Source organism: Rhineura floridana, chromosome 10 (genome assembly GCF_030035675.1).
Source record: "Rhineura floridana isolate rRhiFlo1 chromosome 10, rRhiFlo1.hap2, whole genome shotgun sequence".
Classification (NCBI taxonomy): Eukaryota; Metazoa; Chordata; class Lepidosauria; order Squamata; family Rhineuridae; genus Rhineura; species Rhineura floridana.
In genome coordinates, this window is record NC_084489.1 from 64,055,566 (window position 1) to 64,081,990 (window position 26,425).

The 26,425-nt window shown below is 40.2% G+C and overlaps 2 protein-coding genes across 5 annotated transcripts in view; one reads left to right on the forward strand and one right to left on the reverse strand.

Annotated features, from left to right (window-relative positions):
* The window catches only part of PDSS1 (decaprenyl diphosphate synthase subunit 1), a 28,458-nt gene extending 20,958 nt beyond the window's left edge, over positions 1-7,500 (forward strand). Inside the window, exons 6-11 of the mRNA XM_061585722.1 lie at positions 917-1,028; positions 1,124-1,233; positions 3,837-3,917; positions 4,128-4,241; positions 4,511-4,591; positions 5,613-7,500. Of these exons, the coding sequence (XP_061441706.1) occupies positions 917-1,028; positions 1,124-1,233; positions 3,837-3,917; positions 4,128-4,241; positions 4,511-4,591; positions 5,613-5,753 (639 nt within the window). The 3' untranslated portion in view covers positions 5,754-7,500. The remainder of the gene's footprint in view (positions 1-916; positions 1,029-1,123; positions 1,234-3,836; positions 3,918-4,127; positions 4,242-4,510; positions 4,592-5,612) is intronic.
* Positions 5,889-26,425, reverse strand: part of ABI1 (abl interactor 1) — a 127,863-nt gene continuing 107,326 nt past the window's right edge. Inside the window, exons 6-11 of one of the 4 annotated variants that reach the window (XM_061585720.1) lie at positions 23,864-23,964; positions 21,941-22,015; positions 19,212-19,388; positions 15,839-15,925; positions 10,258-10,443; positions 5,889-8,492 (exon numbers count right to left, since the gene is read on the reverse strand). In XM_061585720.1, the coding sequence (XP_061441704.1) occupies positions 8,317-8,492; positions 10,258-10,443; positions 15,839-15,925; positions 19,212-19,388; positions 21,941-22,015; positions 23,864-23,964 (802 nt within the window). In that variant the 3' untranslated portion in view covers positions 5,889-8,316. The remainder of the gene's footprint in view (positions 8,493-10,257; positions 10,444-15,838; positions 15,926-19,211; positions 19,389-21,940; positions 22,016-23,863; positions 23,965-26,425) is intronic. The other 3 variants (XM_061585717.1, XM_061585718.1, XM_061585719.1) reach the window with 3 other exon arrangements.

A 26,425-nucleotide genomic window follows, 5' to 3' on the forward strand; every position in this document is an offset into this window, starting at 1 on the left:
TCCTGGATCTTCTTTTGTCACTTGAGAGCATTGTGGTGTGAAGTGTCTTCCACGAGCTTCAGTTGGTGGCCCAGCTATGCTCTATCTGGACAGGGATAGCCTGGCTCCAATAACCCATGGTCTGATAACCTCTAGATTGCATTACTGTATGTAGCGTTGCCCTTGAAGACTGTTTGGAAACTGCAGGATGCAGTGGCTAGACTGCTGATGGGGGACTGGGTAGTCTAATCGTATAATATCAGTATTAGTGCAACTGCAGTGGTTCCCTATACCTTCCTGGGCCCAGTTCAAGGTGCTCATTTTAACCTATAAAACTTTATACAGTTTGGGGCCACAATACCTGACTGACTGCTTTTTCCAACAAGAATATACCCAGATTTTACAGCTATCTGAGGTACTTCTCTGTGTGCCCACTCCGAGAGAGGCTTGAAAGTGACAAAAAGGGAGAGGACCAATAGTGACGTATTTTCAGCACCACATTAAGACTTTCCTCTTCATCTGAGCATTTGAGTCAAAACTTTAGGTTACTGCTGCTCTGGGTTAGTGATAATTCCCCCCACCCTCCCCCATGGAGGCTGTTGTATGTTTCATGTATTGATTTTATTGTTTACATTTTAATGACTGCTTTTAGCAACTTTGTATGCTTTAAAACTTGATTGTACATTGCCTTGAGCCTGCCAGGTAATAAAGAAATTAAATAAATAAGCAGATATCTGCAAAGGGAAAGCATTTGAATATAAGTGTACAGAAAAAGATTATAATCACATAAAATTACTCTAAATTGAAAATGCTCATCTCTCCCCACACACACACACCCACACTTCTGTATTAGAAAGAGGGGAAATGTTTCAGTAACGTATATATGCTGCAAAATATAGAAGAGACTTCTGTTTTTAAGCAAATCCTTATTTTCCAGGCAGTCCTAGCTGGGGATTTTATCCTTTCTGCAGCCTCTTTAGCATTAGCACGTATTGAAAACACCACCATTGTTTCTGTGCTAACGCAGGTGATTGAGGATCTGGTGCGTGGTAAGGCTTTTTAACGACGTTATCTAGAAGTAACAAACTTCTTTTTAACTAGGCAACAGTTGAATGACAGTATTGGGCACTTCATCTTTCTGCAGGTGAATTTCTTCAGTTGGGTTCCAAAGAAAACGAAAATGAGAGATTTGCTCACTACCTCGAAAAGACCTTTAAGAAGACTGCAAGTCTCATAGCAAACAGCTGTAAAGCAGTATGTACGTTCTGTCTTTCCTGTTGTTCATATACCATGATGCATGGGTGAGAAACTTGGGATTTAGGAACTCTGGCCTTTTCATAGCTTTCTTTGCCAGCTTTTTGGGCTGAAGGGGCCCCAAACCCTGCAAGTTTGTCCAATGTGTCCTATGTGGAAAAGGATGTCAGTAACTTAACACTCTTTGTGTATCTTAGTGTCGCAATGTAAGAAGATGTTGTTTGGGTAAAAAAAAAAAAAGTCTCTCTGACTATGCATAACATTGAGGTGGTTACCAAAAAACTTAACACTGGCTGCTGTACATGACTAACCCTTGACAGAATGTAAGCTTTCTGCCCATCACCTTTTGGAAGAATTTCTGACTTACAGTGCAATGCTAACCATGACTATTCAGAAGTAAGTCCTGTTGAATTCAATGGGGCTTATTCCCAGGTAAATGGGGTTAGGATTGCAGCTTAAAACTTTCAAATATATTACCAACATTCTAGTGGATGTAAAGTTACATTTTTAATCCTGGTTTGGCTCTTTGTCACTGAATAGCTGGTTCCTGTATTACTTGCAGATAAGTCAGTTGTGTTTCTGCTTAAATTATACAAGAGACCCACTGTAGACACTCGAGCTGGGACACACAGTTTCATAGTTCCATTCATTATTATTGCTAGTAGCAAGCCTCTAGATTTGTTTAAGTGTGTAGAGTGATGAACACTGCAGCAAAAAATCCTAACTTCAGGTGCACACATTTGATGAGGTGTGAACTAGGGTGGTGACTAACCATGACGGAGATCTTGGCAGATGGATAGTTCATTGGAAACATCCATTCTACGCAGCAGCTGGGAAAAAGGTTAATTCAGTACAAGGGACTGAAAATAACACTACCAGTATTGCAATGCCCTTATACAAATCTGTGATGCAGCCATATTTAGAATGCTGTGTACAGTTCTAGCTGCTTCATTTCAGAGGATAATGTAGAGCTGGAAAAGAGCAGTCAAAATATATTGGAATATGTTCCCTACAAGGAATGGCTTAAAAAGTATAAAACACTTTTTGGGGTGGGTGAGAATAGGATAGGTTCTGATGGAGTTTGTCACTGAATACCAGCTGCAGGGAAATAATGGTGGAAGAGGGCTCTTGCCTTGGATCCCTGCTTAACCGCTGTGGGTAACACTGGATAAGATGGACCTTCTGATTTGACCCAGAAGACCCTTATGATATCCCAAGCTGAATGAATGGATGTCTCCCACATTTCTTTACACAATTTATTGGCATGAAATGATTGGTCTAACTATTGTCCTAATTAGTTTTTGGATTTAAGGATACTAATGAGCTTCTTGTAAAAATTAGCCTAGCCTTACATGTGTTCATTCATGCAACCTTTGCTATAAGATGACATTGGGAGGTGAGAGGATTTAGCAGTCTTCTAAATGTACTGATGCCTCTTGGGAAACAGCCTATGATCACTGTACCAGAACTCCATACACAGGCACACACAATCTTGTGATGGTTTGCTTGTAGTTGTAAATTACCCAGAGAGCTTCGCCTATGGGGCGGTATATAAATGTAATAAATAAATAATAAACTTCGGTGTAGAAAATGGTGCCTTAGACTGAGGTCACATTAAACAATTACGTCCACTTTTTACATTACGTTTTGTCAATTTAACGCCATCTCTTTATGGAGAAGAAATTGTTCATGAGTCACCAATATTTATTTATTTATCAAAAAGATAAATCCCAAAAAGAGCCCAGGATGGCAAACACAAAAAGAGCAAATACAAAACATCTATAAAATATTACTGAAAACAAAATATCTTTAAAAAATTTTTTTTAAACATCTTAAAATTCCAACATAGATACATACTGGGATAAGGTTTCTACTTAAAAGGATTGTTGAAAGAAGGTAGTCTTCAGTAAGTGCCAAAGACAACAGAGATGGTGCCTATATAATATTTAAGGGGAGTGAATTCCAAAGGGTACACAACGTTCACTAAAAGTCCACAACTCTAAAAAGTCCACTTCCTATGTTGTGTAGAGCAAACCTCACTGTAAGATGCTATCTGCGGGAGGCCTTACCTGCAGAGTGCTGTATAGGGGTTTATACACCAAAACCAGCACATAGTACTGAAGGTTGCTGGTACCAGAGTTTTATCTTTTAGCCCACTACTTCGAAGTAGCTAGTAACAGAGCAGGTTGTGTATCACACCGTGCTTTTACTTCCCATTTATCTTACATACATACATACGTGTGCATGTGTCACACACACCCCATGATGATTGTTACTGCATTAGTAATTGGCAACCACTTTGCAGCCCATCATTCTATACCTTGTCTCCAGTCCGTCTCCGCAATGAGTTGTGTGTGACCATGATGAATATTTAATGCATCCAATCTAAATTCGGAGCTTAAATATATATTTAATACTGCAGTTCAGATGAACTTTGTGTTCTTTTAATAGGTTGTTCGTATGTGCCTAGGTGCATAACAGACTGGAAGTGGTCAGGAATGCAGCTAATGAGGCCTATCCTCTCCCGTCAGCTGTTTACTATTAATGTGTTGCATATACAAACAGTGGATACTAATGAGGGATTTCTTGTGTTTCCCTTTCAGGTTTCCATTCTAAGCTGCCCTGATCCAAAAATTCATGAGATTGCATACCAATATGGAAAAAACATTGGAATAGCATTTCAGGTAGTATATATGGATATTGACTAATGAAATATCTTAAGAGGCACGTTTTTAGACCTTGTTAGACTTTTAGACAACAAATGGCCTGCCTCTCTCAATTCTACCGCCATAAAGGAGTAAGATCAGCAAGATAATGCCCTTGTTCAATAGACATAAATGGATTGGAAGCTAGATAAACTCTTTCTTGTTAATTGGTCTTGTGTGTATTTACAGTTGATAGACGATGTGCTGGATTTTACATCATGTTCTGATCAGCTGGGGAAGCCAACATCAGCGGACCTTAAGCTTGGAATAGCCACCGGTCCCGTCTTATTTGCTTGTCAGCAGGTAGGATTAACAAAAATACAGTCTTTTCCCTAAATTAAACTCCACTGCTGGCTAACACAGAGATACCTATGCTGAAATTTGACTTGTTTTAAAATGAGTTTAGCGTAGCTCTTTTTTAAAAGAGGAATATGTTATGCATACCTTTTTGTAAAAATACTTGGGAGATGTTTATAGATCAGGAAATATAGTATGTAGTTTATCTCTCCTATTGGTTGGTGAGCCCTTAAGATTTTTTGGAGGAGAAAATTAATGTGTGTTTTTCTTCTCAGTTTCCAGAAATTAATGCCATGATAATGAGGCGATTCAGTTTGCCAGGAGACACTGAACGTGCCCGGGAGTATGTATTACTGGTAAGACAAGACTAGCATAAAGTGAACAAGAGCTTGTACACGTATCTAATACTGCTAGACAATGACATTTAGTACAGTAAGAATTCATCTGTCTTCATAGTTTTAGGGTATCCCTACCTAATTTTACAGTTGTTTATGCCTTTAGTCTTAACATGTAAGTTTATAAAAGCAAATTTATATTGGGTATCAGTGTCAATAATGTGTAATAATTTGTTTTCCCAAAGAACTGAAACATGAACTTCAGATGTTATGAGTCCTCTGTTTTAATATTTGTTGTAAGCTGCTTTGAACAGGTTATAAATATTTCAATAAGGTGGCCATATGCAAGAACAGACTTTCACAATGAACCTCCTGTGGAGGACAGAGCCTGTTCACTCAAGAGTCTGAACACTCAAGGCAGAAAATGTGTACATGATACGTACTGTAAGTGGTCATGCAGATTAGTTCTGGTGCTTCTTAATTTCAGTGCGCTTAGCTACGTTTTAATCTAGATGTATTACTTGAAGCTTTAACGACATATGACAAATATTTTTTATTTTATTTTATTTATTATTTGATATATATCCCACCCTTCATCCCAGCAGGAACCCAACAACAACCTGAAGAAGTTGAAAGGCAGAGCAGATTCAAACATTTATCAAAGGCAGTCAGCGTCCTTGTATCTCACCTTTTATGTACTTAAACTTTTATACTCTTGGGACATAGAAAGCTGTCATATGCTGAATGAGACCATTGAGTCCATCTAGTTCAATATTGTCTACACTCACTGGCAGCTGCTCCCCAGGATGTGTCTGCCAGCTCTACTTGGAGATTCTGGGAATTGAACCTGGGACCTTTTGCATACTACAGAGCTACAGCCCCTTTGCTCTGTAGAATGGTGGATTTAGGACTGTTTCAACTAATTAAAACCTTACATAAATTTTATATTCTAGAATGTAATTTCAACATGTGACAGAAAAGATTGAGAAAGAAGTCTTACATGGTCTCCTAACATTTCTAAAGTTTGTTTGTTTTCTTTCAGAGTGATGGTGTACAGCAAACAACCTACCTCGCCCAACGCTACTGCCATAAAGCAATGAGAGAGATCAGCAAGCTCAGGCCATCCCCTGAAAGAGATGCCCTTGTTCAGCTGGCAGAAATAGTCCTCTCGCGAGACAAATGACACACAACTCCTTCATTCAGCTCATTCTGGCAGCTATTTACCAGACTGTGCCTAAAGTTACATTTCAGAACATCTTGGCTTACTTCTGGTGCAGTTACCAAAAAAAATTAAGTTATCCTTACTGAAATAACTAGATTTATGAAGTAAAAATGTTTTATTGACGGAAGCCATACAAAAACAATGAAACAGGATCAGTCTGTTAAAGTGGTAGCAATACCTTGTGTCTGTATCAAGGAGATTCTTGTTTTTTTCATGGGCACTGTTTACATATTTCAATATTGACACCCAAGGCCACAATGAATAAATACAATCAATGTGTGGAAAATCCCTGGTGTGTGCTGGGACTATCGACATACCTTGAGAATGATCTGATTGCCTATTAGAATTTCAGAGTACCAAGAATATCAAAGGAGTATGGTTTATTATAAAAAGACTGCACATAATTTTTGTAAATAAACAGGTTATATACAAATTAAGAGATGTTCCAATTTATAAAGGGAATACAGATAGGTTTTATGGGTTGCTAAGTGATCTCAGAAATAACAGATTAACAATTAGGAAAAGGCAAAGCATTTAATATAATTAGATTTAAGGTAAGAAGGCAAGGGGATGCTTCAGTATTTAATGTCACACTAGAAAATAACCGTAACCATTCTTGAACAGCCAGTACACCTGGCTCTTTCATCATTTAAATTTGTAATACCCATTAAGACAGTGCGTGAGTCCAAATAAATCTTTACTACATATAGTAAAAAAATCCCTTACTAAATCATAATCTGCCTTAGATAATCTAAGTAATACAAGTTTTGTACAGACCAAAAAAAGTCACGACCTTGTGCTCAAAATGGAGGTGTCAAAGTGCATGTGTTACTGTCTTAGAAGAGCAAAAGAGACTGTGTCATAGCCTGCATGAGCTGATTTGTTTAGCTCCTTTCAGTAGGACACCTGGATCAGCATCACCTCTCCTGTAGTATCTGCCTCCGCTTGGGCTCACATGCTCCTTTGTATTTGTGGGTGTCTGCTGCAGCAACCTTCTTTAAATACAGTGATGTGGACAAGTCAGTAGCAAATCCTTTCAATGATACAATTTAATTTCAGCAGGGCATGCAGCCTTCATAGCTTTAAGTGAACAAGGCTTTTAAGTGCGGTGGAAAATTGTAACAGTGACTTGTGATAAATTTGCTCACAACCTAGTATGGAGTGGAATGTGTTAAAGATTGGAGAACAAATCTTTGTAGCCTCATAACCGGGGCCAGTGGTGTCATAACCACAGTCACCAAATCTGTAAAGGCAGTCAGCCCTAATGTAGCTCCATTACCAGAGTGAAAGGCTACTGGTTGGAGGGAGGGATTTATAATTGAACCACCCTAGTTAGCAGCTGTAGATGCAATTAGATGGCACTAATCTAATGCTACATCAGCACTATTAGCCTGAACAGCTTTGATCATATGCGGATGGGCAGGAATAGGCACAGTTTTCTGCTGCATGTCAGTCCTCAGCTTAGTCCACTCTCAACCTTGGAAGAGATGTTAAGGGAATTTCCCAGGGCAGAACTCTGCAAATTCCCCTGTAAGCCTTCTAGTAGTGTGTGCGCGCTCTTGCTCTCTCTGTTGAAAACAGTAACTATCTAAAAAGTTGCGAGCTGCAAGTGTTTAGAAATTATCACTTCCTGTCTCAATGAAGTCAAACAGTTTTGTGTAATTTTGTGCACGGTGAGCTTGTAGAAACTTGGTTTCCTATCTCAAAGGATGTTGTTTTGCACTTGCATTAAAACTGTCCCGGCTGATAAGGGGGAATTTTTGCTAAGTCAATGGTTTAGTATTGCTTTGCAAGGCAAGGCAAGCCAACAAAGTAATGGACAAGACCTTTGGTTCACTTATGTATTTATGAATGGAAAGAAGTCAATGCAAATTTACTCATAAAAAAACTCAGGTACAAATTACACATACATCATAAGACCACCCATCTCTGATTCAAATGGATACCTTAGAGACTCAGATAGACCACTTGGAATGGGCTTTTAGTGAAAGTTCTCCAGGTAAAAGATTACAACAAATTGGAAGCATCTTGGATTTTTTGGAGGAAAAAAAGTATAATTCAATACGTAAGTTTGTATGCATGCTTTTAAACAAATACTATAGTTTGAGGATGAGCAAGAGTCTAAACAAAGGAAAATGACCAGCACTATCAGACTTTTCAACCAGATTTAATGTTAATCTAACATAGTAGTTAGTTTACCATGCTGCACGGAAAAAAGTAATGGCACAATTTGAATCATGAGTCATTAAATATTATATACCCTACTTCCCCAGAATATTTAGGCTGGTCATAAAAATCAACAATGCATAAGTAAATAAGCATAATCAGTAATAAACAGTTGCTCGTTTTACAAACTCTGCAGAGACAAATGTTTACAGATGAACATTCAATCATACCATTTAAACAGTATGGTCTGAAAGGATGGGCACATTTTTCAAGAGCATTAAGACAATTGTTAACTTTTTAGTTACCCTTTGTAAATAATTATGGCATGATTGAATAAGACCTGGCCTGAAGAGAGAACTTAATCCGCATAGTGCATGATTGATTCAACATAGTTTCCAGGAAACAGGCCAGTCACTCTGTTGCACACACCTTCATACCAGCCATCGTCATTCTTCTTTATAACATAAATGATTGCACCCTCCATGAATGACAGCTCATCATCCTTGTCCTTTGTGTAGTCGTATATGGCAACAACTGGAAATTGGAGAGAAAGTAAAATTAATTTTCCTGTAAGTCAGTCTCAAAGGAGCTTTTGGGGCTCTGTTGCTAATTCAGCAATTTCAGAATCTAACTTGGAAACTAAATTACAAAATGGGCAGAGGCAACATAATGGCAATGCGAATCACTAATCTGGCATTTAAATTGCAGCTTCTGTGTTCTAAGCAATTTTTTCTACTACTAAATCTCATTCAATCCTTGGTGTTGAAAACCTCTGCCTGATGCCTTGAAGAGAAGCTGCCACTCAGAAAGCATTCTATGGGGCTAGATGGTCTAAATGATGCAAGAGTGATGTCACTCACACTATGCAACTGAAGTAAAATCCAAGTCCCACCCCCAAAATATCAGGAATGATATAGTCTCTAGACCTTTCTTTGTTATACTTCCTCAAATGCTGGAGTACATGCAGCAATAACCTAATATTTGGCCTAAAAGTGTGCCCGGATAGATGTTAGATAATGACTGAAACAAAGTTCATACAAAGTAAAGCAATACTGGCATATTCCAAATCCTTGGCCTTGTGTGATGCCTAATGTACAGCTGGCACTAGCAAAAATAGTCCAGAGAAAGGTAAAAATTAAAATATTCTTAATACAGCTGATACTGTCACAAAACATTTACGTTTTTATAAAAAAGGGAGGTTTCTCTGGTCCCCTCCATTCCTTACCAATACACAAGAGGCTGAGGCTGTCATAACTATTTCTATATATTATTCTAAAGGGTGGAATGAAAAACTGATTCCTGTTTTTGTTGGTTACTATTGCTAATTTTTGGAGGCAAACTATGCTAACACAGTGAAACCACATGAATCTGTCTCCAAAACTGTATTCCAAATAGAGCTGGGATACTCTAGTCCAGCCTTTCCCAATCTTTGGGTCCCCGGATGTTGCTGGACTACAATTCCCATCATTTCTTACCATTGGCCATGGTGGCTGGGGCTGATGGGAGTTGTAGTCCAGCAAGAGCCAGGGACTCACACATTGGGAAAGGCTGCTCTAGCCTGTACTAGTAGTAGCAGCAGCAGTCTTGCTGTCAGAGAAGAAGAGGGAATAATATGATGCCTAGGGCAGAAGGGGTTTGCTCATTTCCTAGTCACTGGGAATTAGATGCAATTAAGCATGCCTAACTGCAAACTGGATTATTACCCAAGGTTTGAGAAATCCAACAATCCTACTGCAAATCCTAATGGAAGTTATGGATTGTCAATGCACTTACAAATCTCCCTACAAGCTGTATTATCAGGGTTTCTGATGGTGGGAATAGTTTTTTAACCACATTCAATCAAACATGCTTTTAAAAACACCTCCAAATCTTTGCACTAATCACACAAAGATCCAAAGGGTGTGAGCCTCTGCCTCCATCCCCAGTCTAACCGTTCAAGTGAACACCTGAGCACAGCTACAGTAGTATATTTTATTGCATTTGTATACCGCCCCATAGGCGAAGCTCTCTGGGCGGTTTACAACAACATTTCAAGGGCTGAAAGCACGTTGTGTACAATTATCTCACTAATTCTTATAAACAACCCTATTATATAGGCCTATATTATTTTCCCCATATTGCAGATTGGGGAGCATCTATTGAGGCTGTGAGAATAATGCTTCAGACAAGGCTACACAGTGGTGAAATTTGAACTGGGGATTTTTTGGCTTAGAGTCCCCCTTTTTTTGGCCATGCTGTAGCAGCTCTGCAAGTGGCAAGGGGCTGTTTTGTTGTAGGCACAAGTGTGTTCATCCTTTACCTTTCTCAATATAGCTTTTAGGTGCCCAAGCTGGATCGCCATCTGCATATGGATCATTGTACTGCACTACTGCAGCCTCCTCATCTTCATAATCCACTGGTGGTGGTGGTGGCGGTGGCGGCGAGTCATCAAACATGGGCATCTCATCAGGAGGTGGTGGCGGAGGCGGAGTTGGACTGTCGGCAACTAGAAAGTCAGGGGGGGGGAGAACTTCTTTCAGGTCTGCAAATACAAGTAAATGCACGGCCAGGGGTCCACCATCTTCTACAAGAAGCTAACAGAGCATGCACTATCAATACCATGCACAGATTAGAAATGACAGCTTCATATGTTAAAATGCTATGCCAAGTGGGCTTTGCAGGTTACTAGCAGCCACATATATGTAGATGCTGTTTTCAGTGCACATACTCCAAGTCATAGGCTGATCTGATCTGATGTAGAGGTCAAGGAGGATATTTGCTCCATCATTTTCACAATGCCCAAGGTAGCATCACTTCACATTCAAAAGGCTTCTGAATATTGTAGCCCAGTAGCAAATGTGTCATGTGTGGTTTCAAGACTTTTTTTTTTTTGCATTTACTTTCGTGCTGAGTTAGCAAAGTGCCAGATTAGCAAGTGACAGCTATCAGTAACAGTACAAATTCTGGTTCAGTGGCATCCCACTTTAGCATCACTGATGCTGACAAGAGGAATAACAATCAGAGTTGGAAGGGACTTTGGAGATAATCTATGTAGGACCTCGAACACAGCATCTCATTCCTACCAGATGGCCATTCAGCCTCTCCTTAAATACCTCCAGCAAAAGCAGGCTGTTCTAGTGTTGAGTAGCTTTTACTTTTAGGACGTTTTTCCTAATATGTAGCTAAAACCAGCTACCTTGCAGTTCCCACGCATGGGTTCTAGTTTTGCCCTCTGGAGCAACAGAGAGCAAGCCTGATCCATCTTCTGTATTTGAAGCTGCAATCATATCTCCCCCCACCTAATTTTCTCCAAACTAAGCTCTTTGTGGTATAGTGGTTAGTGTTGGACTGGGACCTGGGAGAGGGTTCAAATCCCCACTCAGCCATGAAGCTCCCTGGGTGACCTTGGGCCAATCACTGCCTCAGACCAGAGCTTGGAAAAGTTACTTTTTTGAACTGTAACTCCCATCAGCCCCAGCCAGCATGGCCACTGGATTGAGCTGATGGTAGTTGTAGTTCAAAAGAGCAACTTTTCCAAGCTCTGCCTCAGACTAAACTACCTCACAGGACTGTTGTTGGGATTACATGAGGAGAGGGAGAACCATGTATGCCACCTTGAACTTCTTGGAGGAAAAGGGTGGGATAGAAATGCAATAAATAAATAAACTTCCTGATAGGACTTGGGTTTCCAGACCCCTCCATTTTCCAGGAGGGGGCATTTCTTGGAAAATGTGCAAGATTACGTGCAACACTCCTGTCCTCTACTGCAGGTGGGAATGCTACATATTGCAGAGGTAGCAAGGTCACTTCCCACACCTGTGGCAAGAGGCTTATTCTCAATCATGTATCCCAACAAGCACAACACGTCCTACTCTAAATAAGAGACACCTCATTGTGCCTTCTCAATTTCCTTCTCACAGGACAACAAAGCAACTATGGCTCAGTTTGCATGTAACTCTAAGCCTAATCATGGCTTAGTGCAAGTGCACAAACATGCAAGGTCCCAAAAAGGAGATTGTGGTCCTTTCGTTCATCCTCTGGTCCTGCTGCCGCCATGCTGAATACTTTGGAATAGCAGCTGCTGGAGTGCCATCACTTCCATGTCCTGCTTGTGGACATCTTAAAGGCATCTGACTGGCAAATGGATGCTGGAATACATGAATGCTTAGTGTCCTTAGTCAGTCCAGCAGGGCTCCAGAATCTAAATCCAGTTCAGAATCTGACTTCAGGAAGCAAACAGCACCATGATTTGCTGTTTTCCGTGCCGTGTAGTATGACAACTGGCACAGTCCTCTGGGAACTTCTACCACAAGCCTCACTGAAATGGATGGGCTTGCTGTAACACAACAGCTTTTCCACACAAGACAAGACAGCATTTCCAATGGATTGCATTTTAGAAATTTATGGCCTAATCCATTTAACATGAAGGACAGACATGCACACAAGAACAAAACATTTTTGGACTAGATTTATTTTCTATAGAACTGGAATTTTCTTTCGCTTAAGAATAAAATATAAAGTTCATTAAGAATACAGCATTCATGTTTCAAGCTAATGAAAATCTTTATTGCACAAAAGAGCCTCAGTATTAACATGTTTTCTAATCAGAATTCCCCACCCCCCAAAAGCTTTTCAGCAGATACAGCAATATTGCTGATGATGCCTCTGTATGTTTTATGAAGCGCCCGAAACTAACATAATGAAGAGAGACAGAATAAGGCATATAATAAACTGATGTTTCAATGCCCCTTAATTATTGAGATTTTAAATGGTCAGTTTTTAAATGGCATTAATGTCAAATTATTTTCCATTTATTCATTCTTTCAAAATGTTGTAGGGCAATATTCAGAGCTAATTGCTTGGATTTATCTGAAATATGCAACACAGGCCCTGTTATTCTATATCTCCGGAATGTCACTGAGCAGAACTCATTAGCCACAGCTAATTTCAGCTTTGCGAAGTGCACTCGTCTTCACATCTGTATTTAACATAAGCTAATACAGACTCCCTTTACTGCTTTGTATGCTGGTTTCAGCTCTGGAATGCTCATTTAATCCATATCCAGTCTCCATCCTGCAGTTGCATTATTGGCAAAACTAGGGCAGAAACGTCTCGAGATGCACAAAGCATCTTACTATCACAACCCTCCTCCCTGCAAAATCCAAGACTAAAACCCCAATGGCTTCTCAGTACATCTTTGAACCAAGGTTGAAACTTTCATTTATCATTTACAGAAAGTGTTAAGACTGTAGCAAAGCCGAGGGAGGGGGAAATCTCAGCCCTTGGATACTCCCCAGGCCTTGCTTCTTTGCCAGCCCTGCTCTGCGCCTGATTGGAATGTGCCCTTGAACGGTGATAATGTGTGTCTTGCCTAGATGGAGTAGGGAGAGGTGTGTGTGTGTCCTTATTTTTGCATGGCTCAAATGTAGTCCATCGTACAAAAGGTAAGACATACCGGTTTGCTCTGCCCACATTTCCTTCTGGTCCCACCCACCTCTGGCACACGCCCCGCTCATAGAAGGTTGCCCAGGAAGGAATGAAGCCTGTGGGCTGAAAAGAGTTCCCCACCCCTGTAGTAAAGTAGGGCACCACAAAAGCAGGCAAATGTTAAAGCAGGCAGTCGCTTGTCTTCTGAAAACCCTGGAGATAAATGGTTTGTGTGCTGCAGTGCACTCTCAGTCAGGGGTCAGCACCTAGAATCTACTTGTGCAAATCTTACTTCTTAGGAGCTGTAGCTCTTCCCCAGCCACCCAATGCCAAGCTAGAAACTAGGAATTAGCCCCTGAAACAACAGGACTTCCCAGCAAGTCATTTGTGAGGGATGGAATGAGGTGCTGGCCAACCACTCCAGCCTCCCATCTCAGAAACTCTCTGGGAATGCTAGTTTCTGACCGGTGTTTTAAATCATGCTATGATGGGTGATTATTTTGATGTACTGTCAGTTTATGCGTATCTTGCAAAATACTGGCACACAAATATTCCTTGCATCGCTCAATCTTTTGGCCTCACACCATAGGGGGGGAAATTATTTGGAATATTTATACTACATAACATATATCCTAGTAGATTTCAGGACAGCTTATAATAAAAACGTAACAATGCAATATTAACACACTATATTTCCCTTTCTTATCTCTGTACTCTCTGTGTGCGTGTCTGTGTGTCTGTCTCTGTGCGTGTGTACACATATACACACTATCAAAACAGCTATGCAATGAACAAAGTGGGCTCTGACCCAGGAAAGGTTAGTGCAATAATCAATTGTTAGTCTTTAAGATAGGAATGGCTAACCTCCGGTGCAGGGGGCTGATCCAGTAACCCAAGCATCTTTTTCCTGCCCCTCCCTCCACTCCACCAATTTTGGCAGTGGCAAGAAATATTTTTTAAGAAGAAGTTGCAGTGCTAATGTGGGTGAGCCCCACACCCTGTTGGAATGCAAACTGCCCCCCCCAGTCATCAGATTGATCATTTGATATGCTGAAAGGAAGCTGTTCACCTGAATGCATGTGGACGTGTGAGAGAGTATGGGATAGTCAAGGGCCAATATGGTCCTCGGGCCAAAAAAAGGTTAGCAACCCTACTCTAAGGAGCCACCAGACCATTCAGTCACTCTTTCTAATTTAGGCTATTCTTCCTAGTCATTCCAGAAACTGGATTGTATCAGATCATAGCATTAGAGAAGCAGAAACACTAGCACTCGCACAAGGCCGGACATCTAATATTCTCCTGTTCTCCTTGCTCACCACAGTTGCCCACTTCCCCTGAAAAACTGCTCCTGAGGGTTGGGGGATCCTCCAGAATGGGGGGGGGACTTTTTCAGCCTGAGGGCCACATTCCCTTCTGGGCAAGCTTCCTGGGTGCCACATGCCAGAGGTAAAGGTAGGTGGAGCAATTAATGAATGTTACATTTGTACAGTGGGCTGGTTTCTACAATCATTCACCCCTCTCTACCCTTCATGAAGACAAGCTAAGAGGCATTAACAGAGTTCAAGGACACTTTCTATTGAGGCAAAAACATTCAGAGTGCAAAACAAGGCTAGTGACGGGTGTGGCTTGGGCAGAGTTCTGAGGGCCAGACACGAGAGGTTTAGAGGGATGCACTTGGCCCCTGGGCCAAAGGTTCCCCTCCCTAGCTCCAGAATAATATGGGATATGGTGCAGAGGGCTGAAAAAGGTAGGAGGGATTTAAAAAAATGGGGGGTTCCTAAAATGAGCAGCAGAGCTTCCGCTTGCCTAAGGCCACCACTGGATACAACAAAAGAGATGTGTTGCCTGGTGAGATGTTTATATGGGCACTATTAGCTTAGATCAAATTTAAATAGCCCATGGGTCACAAAATAAAGGCTTTTAAAAACAGATCTTGCATCTATGTTATTTTGTGTTCTATCGTACACCTGTGCAGGCTACAATTTAAAAAATGCATGCAACATCCTGAACTATTCTTTCAATCTCCCAAGTCAAAATTTCAGTTTGGGGATTTCATACAAACACAATTTGGCAGGGGGAACTACTCTTGATGAAATTGGCAGCCTTTCCTGGGATTTCCATTTTAACTAACCTCCCATCATGTCCCCAGTCTGCATTCTGAACTCTTCTTAAAAAAAAAGCAGGTTCTTTTGGGATGGGGTATAATCAGGTGCACAAACATACCCCTTTAAGAACCATAGTTCCAAAAATGTCATCAGTAATATTCAGGCCAAGATTAAAAACACAAGAATATAAGGTAATGTTGGTACTAGAATGCAAGGTGGAATTAGCATCTCAAGGAGGAAATGAACAGATAAGAACCCCAAAACAATAAAAACCAAGAAAAGAGTGACTAGCCAGCCATGCATGCTAAGAGAGAGAGAGAGAGAGAGAGATGGCTCTACTTTTTGGAGAAGGTGAGCTGCCACACTTACTGTTTTCCTGCACCCTGGCCACGAAGCCTGTGAGAGGTATCTGTGGAGTCAACTGAGGCATAGGGGGAGGGGGTGGAGCAATAGAAACTGGAAGCAACACACGCCATAAATGGGGAAGTAAACACATATATAGGAAAAGGAAAACAAAAACAAAAGCAGCTGTCATTAACAATGGACCACAAAAAAGGTATGCAGTGAACAACAGAAATACACACAGCAGGACCTCCTTCAAAGTTTGCTTTCCCAACAATACAACTACTGCTGAACTCCATTTTTATCCAATTTGCTATTCAACAAAGGGAGCAGGCTAAAATCCACACTTCCTGTTTCAGAGATTTCACTTGTTGATTTGAGAAAAAAACCTCTTTTCCCCCCTCCTGCTTTAAACCCAGAGCTCCTTACACCTTGCAGCAAAACCTTGCAGGAAATGGCAGAGCATGAGAGAAAGTGTAATTTGTGTTATAGCAAACTTTAAGAGCAGCTTTCACATGAGATTGAGTTTACTACATTGTTTTATAATTTTATATTTTGAAGCAGCTTTGCAAATCCTCGAATAAGGCTTTTAAGATAGAATTAGTTTTAAAAACAGATGACTTTTTTCTGTTGAACTGCAATTCAATAAAATGCACAACTCAAAAGGAAACTGAACTGGCAGATAAATAAGTCAGCACATCCCTAAAATTAAAATAACTTTGTTTCTGCCTATCAGTCGGGCCTTAGTGTTTCACCAGACATATTTGTAAAAGGTTTTATTTGTTATTGCATTCCGGTGGTATCAGAAATGAGGCTTCCTTATCTTCATCTACTTACAGCATTCTGTGCTCATCTGTTAAGCATTACAAAAACCATCCTTGCTGTTAACAGGACAGTGAAAGTGCACAGTGAATCTTGAAACTAGAAGGGCCAGAAAAGGCCCACACCAAAAATAGATCCATGGCATGTTAAGTAAGCCCCCTGTGATGAATCTGTGTTTTCAGTCCTCTATACCAAGAACCCTCAAATTTTCTACCTTCCTTAGGTTTACGAGAAGGAGAAAACAACCGTAATTTAATGGAGTTGTGAGGATAATCAACAAGGTGCAAAGGAACAGGCAGGGAGGATACAAATGTGCATTCATCTTTAGTTGTCAAACTTGCATGTGCCTAACAGAAGCTTCCTCAAACAGATATAAAGTATGCGTAACCTATGTTAGATGGAGACAAGAGTTCCGCCTCATTAACAGTCACACCACTGATTCATCAAGCCCCGTTCTATACTTCAGTGCCTGATCTGCAAGAAGAATTAAGGCCCTCTGATTTTTCCATTTTCATTTGTGAAGTGAGACCTTTGGATACACATTTACTAACAGGTTTTGCATCAAGATGTTGGTCTCAATAAGTGTTAGACTGGACAACAGGATGGACTCAGAATATTTAGGAATGGGAACATTTTTATTTTAGCATTTCATCATCTCTAGATCGAAAGCATCTTGAAGGCCCCATGTTCAGCAGAGTAATAAGACTGAAATTGCAAATTTGAAATAGGTTCTAGACTCCCAAGCACACAGTAATTTTAAACAATGCCACAATTCAGCATTCCTATTTTGACAATTAAATCCTAGCACTGAGAGTTTACTTCAAAGCAAGCAGATATTTCATTTCCAGTTTTTTCCGCTTTTGTATTCTCTCTCTCCTCTCCCCCAAAACCAACAAATTAAGCCTGTTCCTGGCATGCAAAATGCAGTCCAAAGGAACTGAGAAACCTGGAAGCTATATTGTCAAGACTGAGATGTTAAATCGTAACTATCACAAAAGGATGAAAACAACTGGCAAATTAAAATTAGCTGCTAGAGGCTATTGTTTAAAGCATGGCAAGCTACTTATATTTAGGCCTTGTGCCTGTATTTGAATGAAAACTTGGCACTGTAAAAAACATGAATGTTAAATGATTAGGACATTTCATGAGGATCTTTTAGTCGTACTGAAAATTGCCAGGTGAATGCAACAGAGCTATTTCTCTGTATTTTCATGTACTTCTAGCTGTACTTTACATCTGAACACAGCAAGCAACTTACAAATGTAACATTCATCATCATTACTTAATTTAATTTACCACTTCTCAAAACTATAGGCTGGATTGGATAAGAGGTCCTTCACCTCATGGTCTAGCCTAGTATGTGGAAGGAAATGAGAGCATACCTTTTGGTGATCAGTCACATGAATCTTGGCCTATATGTGCTGAACTGTACATGTTTACACCATACTGAAATGTAACATCCCCACATAAACATGTAGGAACATCAATGGTGGCAGTCTGAATGGGGAAAGGAGGCATACTCTTCCTTCCCTCAGTGGGCCAGATGGGGAGTGGGTGGCAAGTATTTCTAATCTGGCCCACTGATAAGAGACCTTAATAGTAACAATGACACTGTTGCTGAAGCTGGAGATGAGGAAAAAGGCTACAAGGAAGAGAAACTAAAGATTTTCAAGGAAGCCCTTTTAACACTATGGATGGTTATTCTGTGCTGAAGAAAAGGAACAGCAACATTAACTCCTGCTTTAAAAATGTTTATGTTTCAAATGACTCATTATCCAGTAAAATATATTGTGTATGTTTTCTAGGCCCAGTTCGGATGTAACAATCTTGGTCTAATAAAACCACGGTCAGGTTCTGATATATCACCAGAGATTAAGGGAGCAATCCAAACCCAAGAACCACTGAGATGAAGGGGTTTGGAATACGTGGATCTCCAGCTGAGCTGGCTTAAGTCTCCCATCCTAGTTCCGCCAGAGATACACCGGTGTAAGTCTCCCAACTTGGCTCAGGCAGGGCAAGCCCCCAAAAAGGGGTGTGGCAGAGTCTGGATGGGACAGGGGAGACTTATCCCTATTCCAAACTCTAGCAACCCAGCAGAAGTTACACTGGCAAAAGGACGGTGTAAGTTTAACTCTGTCTTAAAGGCTTGTTTTCCCTTTTGTCAAAAGTAGCCCTACTCCTACAAGGAGTTTGGAATAGGGGTAACTTACTCCGGTTTAACATAGGCCAGCATAAATTATGCTGGCTTCCTATAGTTTGGATTGCTCTTGACACCACAGTTTCCTGGTACAGATGCAATGGGAAACAGTGGGAAACTATAACAGGGAAACTATAATAGAAGTGCCGAAGCCAGACACCCAACAGGAGGAAGAGAACAGAGGGACTAAGATGGAGCATGCAAGCTCAAGGCTTGTTCTTGGTCTAATAAACCAAGGTTAATTAGACCAAGAGAGTTTCATCTGACCTACACCTTAGTCACTGAATTGTCGATACATCAAGAGCTATGCAAAGCCATCCAATCAGTTTCGACAAAAGCAACCCCGGGATTTCTGTGCTCTGCAGTAACCCAGCAGCTTACTTGAGTTTTGAGAATAGAGAGGCCCGCCATTAACATGAGGTTGAGCAGAAAACGGAGCAGTCACAGAAGGATTCCGCCTAAATCCACCAGAAGAGGCTGAAGAAGTGGTAGAGTTGTGTCGGGATATCTGCCTGGTCATTGTGCCATACTGGGAACCAGGAGCTGACCCAGGAGCAGCTGAAAAGCAGGAGCAAAAAGGAACTAAGAAGACTTAAGCAAAAATAATAATACTTAGGAGAGAGTGCAGAAAACCAGGACGGAGCACATACAAAGCCCACAGCACAGCAAACACATGAAACCAAAAGCCCTCAGTGATGGGAATTTCTAAAGTTGAAGATTAAGAAGGTCGCTACCAAATATAGAGGGAGGGAGGGAGAAATTCACTCCGCTTTATTTATAATTTAACTTCTAAAATTTCACAATGCTATAAACATCTAAAAGTTCATGAAGATTGATCCTTACAGCTTTCAGAGCTGCTGCAACTATTTAAATATGCAGGCTTTGCTGCAGAGAGAATCCTATTACCTATACTGAATTAGACAAGTATAGATGTACTACCTTTTATATTATCAAGATAATTGTAGAAATTATTTCTTCAAGTTGTCACAAACATGATTACCTTTCTAAAACAGTCTTCCTTTTTTCTATGCGAGGTAAAACATCCATTTGAAGATACATTTTCAAAAAAGTACAGCTAACTAATCAAATTAACTTGCCCTGTTGTCCAATGAAGTGCCAATATATGTTTCATAAGTGACCCCCCAAATTCTTCTCATGCATAAAAGAGAATGCAAGTTGTCCTAGAGAGAGCTTTCATCATTAACAAATTAGAGCCATTAGGCATGCTTCAGTACCAATCCAAATTGTGCTGGGCATCTCCCAGGTTTCAAATTAATGCAAAAAGTAATTGTTTTGCCCAAGAGAAGTGCTTTAAACAATGATGATCAGCTGTATATTATCACACTACTGCAGGTTTGCTGTCTTTGCTAAGGTAAAACATAACGCTCAAATTCATTCACTATAACTCTTACAACTCTTATTTGCTAAAGTAGGAGGTGGCTCTTTTCAGGGACTCTTAAGACTGTCAACAGTTCTCAGATGTAATATTACTATGCACAGGTCTGAGTATCAATATATGTGTGCTATAAAATATAACATAATGTTATACAAACTTAATATTAAGAGAATGTTTACAAACATTATCTGGGTCAAAGCCTCTCAAGTTCATTCAAGGTAAAAGTCATCCTACTGCTGTCTCTCCATAAAACAGCCTTCCCCAGTCTGATGCTCTTCAGATGTCTGCTGGTCTACTACTCCTATTGTCCCTAACTGTTGACCATGCTGCTGGGGTTGAGGGGAGCTGGAGCTCAACGACATCTGGTGGGCACCAGGTTGGGAAGCCTCCTATAAAATAATCAGTATAACTATATGAGTAGTGCCTGCATAACCAGTACTGAATATTTATTTTGCACTTATTTGAAGACCACATTTCAGCATTTGACATCTGTACAACCAACAGCATGCCAAAGACCAAAGAAAATGCACCTTCTTTCTATGGAAGCATTCTGCTAGCACAACACAAGTTGTCATTGCCTGAATTGTGCTATCAAATACTGAGTCCTGCGGTGTGCTTGTGTGGAAAGCCAACACTTATAGCGGTATTTTCTTGCTATTCAGCAAGGAAGATCTATGAATTTTAACTGATAATCTAAACATCTTTGCTTTCAGATATGTTGATTTCATCCACATAAATCTACCAAACCAATTATTCTATTTATGAGGTACACCTGGCTAAATTGGGGTGGTCAACCTGTGGCCCTCCAAATGTTGTTGGACTACAACTCCCATTATCCCTTACCAACCACTATGCTGGTTGGAACCAATGGGAATTTGAGCCCAACGATATCTGGAGGGCCACAGGTTCCCCACCCTGGACTAAATTAAACATTCCAAATTAATACATTTAGTCAATGTTGGCCTTTAAGGCTCAAATTATGTGGTTTTAAGAATTCCAGGAAAACAGAATACTTTTTATGGTTAAGACCCAATCCTAACATTACCTTTTGACATGATAAAGTGACCAAATATTGCTTATATCACATCCAATGCTCATAGCGTTGTAATATACACTAAACGTAGTAAAAATGACATTGGAAATACTAAGGATCACCCCGATATGGTATATACCAGCTCTCATTACATGAGAGTGAGCCCAAGGACAACATATTCACCATGTGAAATTGATATGGTATAAACATAAATTACTTTTGATCACAAAATTGAAGTAGCAGGATCTGTGCCCCGCAGAAATAGCTGTAATTAATTATTTTGAATATCACATTATTTGTACATTGTCTGAATGCATAAAGTACATTGGGGTGGGCAGAAAGTAGATTACAGGCCACTAGTCAATTTCTGGTACTTGCTGCTCAGATTTTATTATTAGCGTAGACAATACTAGGCTAGTTGGGCATCACTCACTATAAAGGCAGACTCCAGTGTTTATATTTAACCTTCAGAGGCTTTGACCACAGAAAAAATTAGCTGAGATTAGACTGGTTAACCCCCCCAAGCTTCTATGAATGTACCAGGTCAAATAAGCACAACAAAACCCAGAATGTATAATAAATTTATTAGTTGGAAATACAGAGAATGAAGGGGTTTTTTTAAAAAAAATAAGTATTATGTTAAAGAACTGCAGCAATTCCAGCTCTCTCAAAAGGTCTCACCTATCATATTTCCCATGACGAGAGGTGGTGGTGCTGGCGGAGCTCCAGGAGGAGGAGGAGGAACAGATATTTGTGCTATTAAAATAGTTCAGATTGCCAAGTCAGGCCTTGATCCAGCGCTTAACCTTTTGACATAACTGTGGAAATTCTGGATAGATACAGGTGCCATTGACAATGCAGTGGTGGCTGCTTGTAAAATAACAGGGAGGCAAATTCAACCATGTGGAGATCCATGCCCATTTCTAGTGTTTTGTCACATAGTGAGGCATATTTTAACATGTTCATCAGAACTGATAAAAAAAATCAATAGGGGAGTAAGGACAGGAGAAACGTTTCCTTTAGCGTGTGGCACCATGGTACCTACTGGCTCTCCACATTACTGCATGCATATGACATCCAGCCTTCTCCAACCTGGTATTCTCTGGATATCTTTGGACTATACTCACATCAGTTCCAACCAGCATGGCCAATGGTCAAGAATCATGGCAGTTGTAGTCCAAAATGTTTGGAGGGCACAAAGTTGGGGGATACAGCTATTTGCATCTATCTCACAATACGAAGGGGCTAATGGTCAAGGATATTGGGAGCTGGTGGCCTCCAGATGTTTTGGGCTACAAATTGGGGAAGGCTATATGGCCATCTACACTGCTCCCGTAATATTCAATAAATGAATTCTTAGTCACTGAGCACAAAATAAGAGCCCTGGTCCAGATAATGGTCTCACATCTACAAAGACTTGCAGTTCCTTACTCCCAGGCTGAATTAAAAATTTATCTGACATTTGCAAGGAAGGGACCTAATGCACATGCAAATGGATACACAAAACATATTAACCCAATAAGAAGGAAGCATACTGTAAATCAAGATAAGACCAAGAAGGATTCAGTAGCAGCAGTCACAGAATTCCACCTCAGAGTCAATTCCACCACATTTCTCCAATTCCACTTAGCAGGGTGGTGTGCCACCACAGGGAAGCAGTTCCACTGAGGGCAAACACATTTCAATAATCTCCAACTTGAGTTTGGACTGTCAAGGTATCCCCATTTTAAAAATCTGCTGTTATGATTCAGCTACACATAGATAATTGAAGGAAAATGGTAGTGTTTTTTCAAGGCCTCTTTTTAAAAAAAATAAACTACATCAAGAAATGAATAAATAACTGAATTCAATTTGTTTCTCAAAGTAAAGTTTAAAGCTTTCCTTCTATTCTCATCTTTCTGAGCACTCCAGTCCTAACACACTCCAAGTTCTCAGTCACTCCTTGAAATCCATTTGTAGAACAGGACAATCTATATGGGATGAAGAATTCCTCATCACAAATCCCTTGAACATAGCAATCATTTGAATTAGGCAAAATGAGATAGTGTGAGGAAGAATAGTTGAGGAAGATAATCTAAATTGTGAAGGAAAATGATTTATTGCATAAATCCACAATTTTTCTGAGCTATTGCATAAATCCACAATTTTTCTGAGCTATTGCATAAATCCACAATTTTTCTTAGCCATTTTTAATGAATTTAACATTGTGGATGAAATTGCTTTTTATTATATTATTGTAATGTAATTTTTTCTCATTCAATTTGGGCCAGAAGAATTTGTGGTCCTCCAGATGATGTTGGACTACAGCTCTCATCATCCTTGAACATTGGCCATGCTGGCTGGGGCTGATGGGGATCAGAATCTAACAACATCTGGAGGGCCATCCATGATTTAGCAAAAGTAATTTTCTGATCTATTTATTTGTACAGAGTATTATATTTATCCAGGGTTGTCATATGAAGAAATCAAAAATAAACAGTAACAATTCTGATAAAAACCACCACACAGAGACCCCTTAAATTATCTCCACTGACAAGTTTAGCAGAAAGCATCTGGATTAATTCCACCTGCAGTATATTGTTTAAGAAGCTACTCAGAAAATACCTTGGCCAATAGTTGGTGGTGAAGGTGTAGGCACGGCAATGGGAATGCCAATACTGCTGCTTCCACTGTTTTCTCGACTGCCACTTCCGCCACTACTACCACTGTTCAAAAACAACAAAAGGTCCAAGCAGATAAATTGATGTCGTGCAAGAACAATTATTATAATACACTTGACTTGAAAATCAGTGGAGACTGCTGGCTTCGATGTCAGTGGGGCAGTGAATCCGCTCTGAGTTTAAGTCCGAACTGTCAAAGTGCTCCTTGATAGGACTGAAACCCAGATTCATTGCCCCACTGACATTGGAGCCATCGGTCTCCATTGATGAAAATGAATCAAGTCAATAGTGTGACAGATTGCCTCCATTTCATGACAAAGCCAAGAGTTATAAATTAAATCACACACACACCCAAAAAAGAGAGAGTGCAAGATTCCTGCCTCTTATTATGGTATCAGCAGAGCAGAACGCAAAGAATTCTAAGAAATACAGATGTAATTAGCTAGGTCATTAGATACTCACACACAGCCCCCGTTTTAGCTATCTGAGTATTTAATTAAAAAGTGTAAGCAACCATCTGAGAGCTAAAGAACTGTTAGCCAAACATAACGCTCCTAAATGGTTACAGGCACCCTAAAGTAATTAAGGGTGATAAATTGCATGTTAAAGCTGTCAAAACATAAGCAATTTGCAATTCTGATGCCAAGTGTGCTGAGAACGTTTCCTTGTGCCCAAAATACCAGGGTGGCACAACACATTACAATTGTTGCAAAAAGCACTGGTGAAAGGTGAAGCGCTACCCTTGTTGGGGAATTGTGTTTAACACTCTATTCATTAAGACGCCAGCAAGCCTAATGATGAAGCAAGCATATTTCCTTTCTAAACAACTGGACACATCTTACAATGAAAAGAAACAGGGACTTATCTCGCTCAAGAAACAACAATCAGAACATAGGAACAGGCTTCCCTGTGTGAAGCTATTGTAGTAGTGAAATGATAGGTTACTCCATGGGCAAGGGGGATGGAAGATGCATCCATCAACCCATCTATGCCCCCAGTTTAGCCATCCAGGCAGGTAAGGTCTCAGTCTGTCCCTTTGCCCCAAAATCAGAATAGTGTTGCAAAGAGCTTTGGGGTACATCAGAAGCTGGGGAAAATGACCTCTTGGATGCAGACCACTCAGATAAAAAACAAAAAAAATTAAGCAAGCTGCCAGCTATCATGAGAGCTATTGAGAGCGTAGTTTATAAATACAAAAGAGCCAATTAAAATATAGTGCCTACTCCATCCAATTTTCTGCACACAAAACAAAACAAAGAGTCAAGTGGCAAGCATACAAAATAAGTCACACACATGCACAGCTACATAAAAGAGAAAAATCAGAGATTGCTACCAGGATCAGAGATTATTCCCACAAAAATGAGTGTTCTGCATGCCAAGGATCTTGAACCTGTTGCCATGGCTGCAGCTGAATTCTGTACCACACACCATTAACACGACACTGAAGAGTCCACTTCCGCTGCCTCAAATAATGAATGCACAAAAAGACATTTATACAACTGTTTTAAATAAGACAATGTTTTACGTGACTACAGGCACTCTCAAAATAGAACTATTGTTATTTTTCAAGCTGTACAGCAAGTGCTGGGTTTATAAGCTTCCATTACATTGCTTAAAAAAGGGAAAATCACAGTGCCACTCATTGCAATGACCACTGATATGTCTTTAACTATTAATGAAGCACAAGCTACAGTGCTGAAAATTCTAAGCTATACTCCATTACAGAGCAGCTGTGAACTATTCTTCTTCAAAGTTTTATTGACACTCGTGGGGAGCCAATTCAGAACAAGGAGGTGGTTCTGTCCATTCAGAAGAACTCTTTAAGAAAGCCTGAGAGTGCATACTGAAGAAAGGGGAAACAAATACTGCATGCTATTTATAGATGGTAGCTGCTGGCCAAACTGTATATATTCAGAAGAATCACACAGTACTGTACTACACCAAACAGCAAGTATGAGAAGATCTGCATGTATGAATGCTCCTCAGCCATATTATTATTATTATTATTATATACCACAAAGTCAAAATAGGCTTCTAAGCAGTTTACAAAGTATAAAAACTAGTTACACAAGCAAAATATTCATAATTAAAATATGCACTAAAATATGCAGGTCAAGGGATGGAGCCATGTGTATTTTGAGGGGAGTGCATTCCATAATGCCAGTGCCACTAGTGAAAAAGCCTACTTCTGCAGCTGATAACCATCAGCCATGAGTCAATAATCATCAGGCCATGGCAAGACTAACAGGTTCAATTTGGTGATCTTAATGCCTTTACCGAGCAATGGATATTCTTTGCAGTGGAAAGCTACTGGATCTGGAAGGCAGCTAAGCTAAAATCCTTTATGGTGGCATGCCAGCATTCCATGAGCAGGGAGTTTTCTAGGTTTTTGTTTAAAAAAAAAAACAGTGAAATTTTTGAACATGTGCTTAGCCTTGGAGCACTCCGACTTTCTGACCTTGGAAGTGGGGAGGGGGTGAAGACGGGGGCTCATGTCATCACTTCA